This window comes from Mobula birostris, chromosome 8 (assembly GCF_030028105.1).
Source record: "Mobula birostris isolate sMobBir1 chromosome 8, sMobBir1.hap1, whole genome shotgun sequence".
Classification (NCBI taxonomy): Eukaryota; Metazoa; Chordata; class Chondrichthyes; order Myliobatiformes; family Myliobatidae; genus Mobula; species Mobula birostris.
Window position 1 is genome coordinate 118,588,790 of NC_092377.1, and position 7,873 is coordinate 118,596,662.

The window sequence follows — 7,873 nt, forward strand, 5'->3', positions numbered from 1 at the left end:
CATTTAAAGAGTACAATACAGAAAGACTGGTTCCCTTGTACTTTCTCAAAACATTCCCACATTCTGGACTAACTCCTTTTTCCTCTTACTAATTTTCACAGTGGAATGAAATGCAACTCTTTCCCTACAGTATAGAGGCTCTGATTCACAGATGCTGCAGAGGGCTATAGATTCAGCCACTCTGTCAGAGGGACAACACTCACTCCCCACCCCTGAGGACATCTCCAAGAGGGCAGCATCCATCATGAAGAACCGTCAATGATATTGACATTGAATAGACGTTGAACCCCTGACATCACCTCGCTACTTTGTTTCTCTCTTTGCACGACATATTTAACTTCAGATACAGCTTCTTTCACTCTACCATCAGATTTATGAATGTCCATGAACACTACCTCATTGCTTTTATTACGCACTTGCCCTATTCTCATCATCAAATCTAACAATAAGATGGGAATTATAGGCCAATAAACTTGAAGTTAAGGTAAGTTATTGGAATCTATTTTAAGAGACAGGATATTTAAATATTTGGATAGACAGAGTCTGATTAGAGTTAGTCAACAAGGCTTAGTTGGGTGAGTCGTGTCTCACAAATCTTAATGTTTTGCAAGGAGGTTACAAGGAAAGGCAGTGAACATGGACTGTCCACATGGACCTTAACAAGGCCTTTGACAAAGTCCTGCATGGGAGGCTGGTCCAGAAGGTTCAGTTGCTTGGCATTCAATAGTAAATTGGATTCAATATTGGTTTAGTGCGTGGCCAAGCGGTTAAGGCGTTCGTCAAGTGATCTGAAGGTCGCTAGTTCGAGCCTTGATTGAGGCTGCGTGTTGTGTCCTTGAGCAAGACACTTAACCACACATTGCTCTGCGATGACACCAGTGCCAAGCTGTATGGGTCCTAATGCCCTTCCCTTGGACAACATCAGTGGCGTGGAGAGGAGAGACTTGCAGCATAGGCAACTGCTGGTCTTCCATACAACCTTGCCCAGGCCTGTGCCCTGGAAACCATCCAAGGCGCAAATCCATGGTCTCACGAGACTAACGGATGCCTATATATAGCGGGAGGAGACAGGGATTTGTAGTAGGTGGTTGCTTCCTAACAGGAGGCCTGTAACTGATGGTGTACCGTGAGGATCAGTGTTGGGTCCATTGTTCTTTGTCATCTACAGTATATTAACAGTTTCATGAATGATGTGGTAAACTGGATCAGCAAATAGCAGTTCAGCACAAACTAGATGGGCAGAAGGGCCTGTTTCTGAGCTGTAGTACTCTATAATTTATAGTAACTTCATGTCTTTACATTGTACTGCTACTGCAAAACAATAAATTTCAGGTCATATTAATCAATGACAGTAAACTTGATTTCAAACTGTCTTCATTTTGGAGTCAGGGAATTTGTGTGACATTTTGAAACATTCTATCTATATAATTGAAAAATCCTCAGCTTTCAGTCTCCTTCACACAGCAAGTTTACAGATGTGAGCTTCTAAAGCAGGCTGAAACATTGTGCTTCTGAAACAGGAACAGTTCAACAGTTCTGTACAAGGTCAGGTGTAGCCACTACTTCATCACTTTGAGAAACTTGTCGATGTTTCTGATCATATTCTCCAGAGTGTACAGGGCAAGGATGCATTTGATCGTCTCGATCTGATCACCTCTCCATTGATTCCAAACCACAAACATGGAACGCTTGTCCATCCCAGTCAAGTCTGACAACACCTTAAACTGAGAGAGAAGAAGGACAGGGGTATTAATGTACTTATAAACTCCTCGGGGTGATGACAAGTTATGCATCAAATTCTGGATTAATAAGTGGAGGAACAGTTCCTTGTCATTTATCAGTGGAATCTTGCTGTGCACAGTTTGGGTGCTGTGTTTCCCACACCACAACATGGAAAACACACCACTGACTGAAGAACAGAGAGATCGAGGGGTAGAAGATCATGATTCACTGAAAGTGGTGACACAGATAGAGAGGCCGGTGAAGGTGGTGTTTGCCTCACTTACTTCATCAGTCAGGGCACTGAGTACAGGAGTTGGGACGTCACATTACAGGTGCACAAGATATCGGTGAGATCATTACCTTGTCCTGCAGTGGCTCGTATTCATGAATTTGATTATGGTCTTTCTCTTTTATCCCTAGTAGTTCAAACTTGGTCCCAATCACAACCCTGTAAATATCTGGAAGATAAAGGTAATCAAGATATCATTGTCAATCTACCACATCATGGTGACAATGGTTACACAGACCAAAAGAAAGCACTTACATTTCTGTGCCACAATCATCTGTAACTCCTTAAACAGGTTCATTTGTTCCTTAGTGATGCTGTCTATAGTGTTCACGTCAAAAATGAATGCAACTCCATGAATTACATTTTCTGGCATAATTGGATAGTTAGCAACATCCGAGTCAGGATTGAAACTGTGTAACTAAGTGAGACAATGAAGAACTGGTTACAGAGGAAGCAGCAAGAACACTGATGATCACAATCACTCAGCACTGAGGTGAACACTGACTGGAGGGACCAGTCCCATCAGACAAAGTCCAGTGGTCACGGTCACTGATCTACTGAGATCCAGATGGGCCCCGCCTTATTCTTGCTTCAGGGATCAGCGGGATCTCTCTAACCCTGTTAATCTCCAGCTGGGAATGTTGCTCTGTCCAGTTCACTGTTACTCTTCAGTTCCGTTCACTGTGGGTCCACTCTGTCCCCACGAGCTGTTTCAGAATTTGATCTGAGCTCTTCAAAACTCAGACTCTTCCTCCGTCTAACGTATCAACATTTTTATCTAATGTCAGGGCGTGATAACAAAGTTTTCAAATGATTCAGAAACTGCTTGGTCCTTCACACTGCAGGATGATACAGATGGTTGGTCAGTGTGTAAACTGATGGGAAATTTAATCCTGAGGATTGTGAGCTGTTCGGTCTCCATCAGTAATGTGGGAGAGACAATCGTGTATATTGTATCCAGGATAGTGAGTGATAGGAAGGTCAATGGTGAATTCAGCAGCTTTTGTTCATGTTTGTTTCCTGAGGCCATTCAGCCAGTCTAGTCTATGCTAGTTCTCCGTCAGTTCACACTTGTCTCGTCTCCCCATCAACTCCCCACCATTCTGACAACCCACTGGAAATGACAGCAGCAGACTGTCCCAATGACCTACACGTCATTGGGATGTGGGAGCAGAAACCAGGTTCATCAGGGGGGAAACCCACATTATCACAGGAAGAACGTGCAAACACCACATAGACAGCTCCAGAGGCTGGGATGGAATCGGAATCACTGGATCTGTGGGGCAGCACTACTAACTGCTCCATCACTGTGTCTCACAGTAGTACAGACGACTCGCTCCAATTCTATCGGGTCCTGGTGAGGCTTGTGCACAGTTCAGGATTCCTTACCCAAGGAAGGATTGCAGCAATGGCTGACCAGGCTGATCCGGGGATGGTGGCTTTGACGAATGAAGAGAGGTAAGAACAGGAATGGGAACCGTGTGTTGGGGAATGTAATGGGTGACAGACGGCACATATTGTTCTTCACAGAAACTGTTCTACATGATTCACAAACACCATCATTGCTTTGTTGTGTTCACTTTAAGAAATGGTGTCTGATATAATGACATCGGTTTAAGGTGACTGCTTGTGGTTTTTCTCTAACGGAAGTAAAGGACTTCAGATTTTGTTTAACACATAAAATGAACCTCGAATGTCTTACTCACAATATCCTAAAAGGATAAACACACCATACCCGACCCGTCCCCCCACTAACCCCAGACCTCTCCTCCAATTCAGTAAGCAGAACTGATCTAGTCTGCACCTCAGCACCCTTCTTCTGTTGGCCCATAGCCATTGACTCCCGAGTGTCTGTTCTCACATCAGTTTGGAAGTCAGATATGATCTCTTGGCCACACACAGAATTCCAACATCAAACCCCACATGGTGGAGAGGTTGGTCCATAATGGACGCCAGCAGAAGGCAACATGGGAGGCAAGGAGGAGCTGCTCCAGGTGAGTTGGAGCAGGGGTCGGACCATCATCGGGGCAGGTGACCCTGTGACCTTCACTAGCAGTGGAGCGGATGCTGGGGTCATGTGTTGCTGGGATTGATCCATTTCCCCATTACTGCTCCGTCTCCTGACCTGTACCATGTGGAGGATGTCAGCACAGCACTCAGTCCTCCCTCACATGGACAAGAGCTTAACGTGTCACAACAATGTGTAGAGGGCAGGTGAGGTGGGGACGGCTGGCAGAGAGACACCGGGAAGAGCAGTGTGTAACTCCCCAGTCAATCCCTGTCACTCTGTTCCCATGTGTTACTCTGGGACTAATCTCTGCCACTGTCCCCATGTGTTACTCTGGGACTAATCATTGTCACCATCTCCCTGTGTATTACACCAGGACTAATCTCTGTCACTGTATCCTCTTGTGATACTCATTTGTCGCTGTTATCCTGGAATTTCCATATAACTTCTTTTACAGAGTGCAACCCTCCCTCAGCTCTACTTGTTGCTTCATCCCCATTGTAACATGAACCCCAGTCTTCTGAACCGTGGTTGTTTTGTAGAAATTTTTTCTTGGAGCCATTTCTCCTTTCTCTCTGAATTTGTTCAGTGTTTAATGAAACTCCAGTGGTCTGTATCAGAAATGTGAAGCACAAAGGAAACTCACGTTTATTCCCTTGGGAACTCTTCCTTCCAGGATCATCTGTAACCCTCTCTTTGACCGTTCAGTGTTCTCCAGAGCATCCCATCCAGCTGAATCCTAAAACTTTAAACTCCCTGCTCTGTAGGACCTGAGCTGTAAATTTTCAAAACATTGTGCATTTGTATGGCACCTTTCATGAGAGTGAAGTTCTGTGTAATGTAGAACACAGGGCAGACAGTGTTTATACAGCAAGATTCCATAAACTACAGAACAGTGAGCAGCAGAAAATCTGTTTTGTGGTGTCAGTTGACAGCTAAAAATGTGCACCAGGACACGGGAGAACTCCCTAATCTTCCGTCAGTGACAGGACATCCCAGGACACAAGGAAACTCTGCTTCCCTTGCTGCCATGAGAACGTTTACACCCTCCCAGAGGGCAGATGAATCCTTGGCCTACAGACCCTGAGACACTCTGACTACAGCAACATTCCTCTAGATTGCTGTGATTCAATCTCTGGATTCACCTTTCAATCTGAAACTCTCCAGCTCACTGAGAAAAACAAATGAATACAGACAGTCTTGGGATGAGAGAAACCTGGAATGTGGAATATTACAAACAAGAGAAAATCTGCATTTGCTGGACATCCAAGCAGCACACACAGAATGCTGGGGGAGTTCAGCAGGCCAGGCAGCATCTGTGGAAAGGAGTAAACAGTTGACATTTCAGGCTGAGACACTTCACTAGGACTGGAGAAAAATAAAGATGAGAAGTCAGAGTCAGGAAGTGGGAAGAGGGTAGGGGAAAGTACAATGTAGCAGGTGATAGGTGAAACTCCAAGGCTGGAAGGGGTGAGATATAGAGCTGGGAAGTTGATTTGTGAAAAAGATAAAGGGCTGGAGAAGGCAGGAATCTGACAGGAGAAGACAGAAGGCTGCGGAAGAAAGGGCAGTGGGAGGAGCACCAGAAGGAGGTGGTGGGCAGGTAAGGAGATGAGGTTAGAGAGGAAAATGGGAAAGAGGAGGGGGGAATTACCAGATGTTTGAGAAACTGATGTACAAATACTCAAGAGATCAGGCAGCATCCATGAAGAAAGGAATGGGGAACGTTCTCAAGGGAAGGAATTTGTAGAATGACATTCTAACTAGGTGTTGTGAAATAAATTGAATTTGATTAGTGAGTTTAAGGTAAAGGAACACTTATGAGTCTGGGTTCATAATATGACCAAGTTCCCCTGAAGGTTTGAGAGGTAGAAACTAAAAGGCGATTTATCTGGGAGGGGTGCTAGTCAAAGTTCATTAGAAGGGACAGCAGCAGGGATGACAGCAGAACAGCAATATCTGGAGTTTCTGGGAGCATGTCAGGGTGCTGAAGCAGGGACCCAATCACAGACCATGTGCACTGTGATATTCACTGAGTAGCAGATCCAGAGGGGCAATGAAGTTGGCATCAAAGTTCAGGTGGAGATCAAAAATTCCAGAGAAATCCTAAAAACAGAATCGGGAAACAGGCAGAGCCGATATTCGGATGGACAGAGTTCAGATATGAATGCTGGAAAGGCTCAGGAAAACTCACTGGCACAATCTAGCAACAAACCTGTAAAAATACACTGAGCAATAAACAGAGAGGCAGATGATAGGTAGAGCACAATGAGACAGAAGTGGCGCAAAACAGGTAATAACTAGAAACAGGTGAGAGGCGGAGTACTCAGTAATACAGCGGCCGGAGTAGAACAGGGGCGGGGACAGGAGCACATGGAAAATGAAAACAAACAAGAGCACACGGCAATACAAAACCACAGACTGACGGCTCGGGGGAAAACACACAAAGCGACAAGGTTCAACTGAAGGTACTGACAGAAAATTCAAAAGGCGAAGGACAGATTCATCCCAAAGTAGAAGCATTCTAAAGGTTGGGGTATAATGAGGTAACAATGACTAACAAGGAAAGGTCAAAGACAGCAGAAAAGCAAAAGACAGGGCGTATAAAGTAGCAAAAAATTAGTGGGAAATTAGATGATTGAGGAGATTTTAAAAATCAACAGGAGGCAAATTTAAAAGCCATAAGGATAGAAACGAATAAATATGATAACCTACCCAATAATATAAAAAGGATACCAAAAGATTTTTCAGATATAAAAGTCAAACAGAGGCAAGAGTGGACATCAGAGCACTGGACAATAATACTGGAGAGGTAGTAATGGGGAACATCTCAACGGCAGACGAGCTCACAAAGTATTTTGCATCGATCTTCACTGTGGAGGACATCAGCAGTATGCCAGAGATTCAAGAATACTGGGGATTAGGAGTGAGTGTAGTTGCTGTTAGTAAGAAGAAGAGCTTGGGAAGTGGAAAGGTCTGAAGGTAGACATCACCTAGACCAGATGAACTGAACCCCAGGGTTCCGAAAAGGGTACCTGAAAGAATTAGTCGTGATTGTTCAAGAAACACTATATTCTAGAATGGTTCTAGAGGACCAGAAATTTGCAAATGTCACGCCATACACCCATTCTCCCAATCTGTCTCAGTTCTTCTGAATACACCCTGCTTCCTCAACACTACCTGCCCCTCCACCTATCTTTGTATCATCCACAAACTTGGTCACAAATCATCTTCCAAATCATTGCCATATAATGTGAAAGAAAGCAGTCCCAATATCGATCTCTGTGATTACCTCTAGTCACTGGGAAAAGCCCTATCTATTCCTACTCCTACCAGTCAGCCAATCTTCTGTCTATGCCAGTAACTTTTCTGTAATACCATGGGCTCTTACCTTATTTAGCAGTTTCATGTGTGGCTTCTTGTCAAAAGCCTTCTGAAAATCCAAGTGAGCAGCATCAGTTGACTCTGCTTTGTCTTTCCTGCCTGTTACTTCCTCAAATAATGCCAACAGATTTGCCAGGCAAATTCCCCCTAAAGTAAACCAGTCTGACTGTGGCCTATTTTATCACGTGATTCCCATACATGAAAACTTCATCCTTATTAATGGACTCTAACATCTTCCCAACCACTGAACTCAGTCGAATTGGTCGATAATGTTGTCATTTACAACTCCTCCATCCGCCACCCCCTCCCTTAAGTTTCCAGCCTATTGTTTACTGATATCAGGGACTTGTATCTAAATGGCACCTTTCCCAGCCTCAGGACCTCCCGGGGTGTTTTCCATACAATAGATTGAAGTGGGATTATTGGACCGTTCACTGTCTCTGATGTGGACACTCCGGTATATCAGGGAG

The 7,873-nt window shown here is 44.4% G+C and overlaps 1 protein-coding gene across 1 annotated transcript; it reads right to left on the reverse strand.

Moving 5' to 3' along the window:
- Nucleotides 1-1,559: 1,559 nt before the first annotated feature.
- Nucleotides 1,560-7,517, reverse strand: LOC140202291 (interferon-induced protein 44-like). Its single transcript, XM_072267187.1, has 4 exons — nucleotides 7,411-7,517; nucleotides 2,267-2,429; nucleotides 2,083-2,180; nucleotides 1,560-1,724 (listed from the first exon to the last, which is right to left on the reverse strand). Exons 1-4 carry the CDS (start codon nucleotides 7,426-7,428, stop codon nucleotides 1,560-1,562), a joined length of 444 nt encoding a protein of 147 aa, XP_072123288.1. The 5' UTR covers nucleotides 7,429-7,517.
- Between the last annotated feature and the right edge of the window lie 356 nt (nucleotides 7,518-7,873).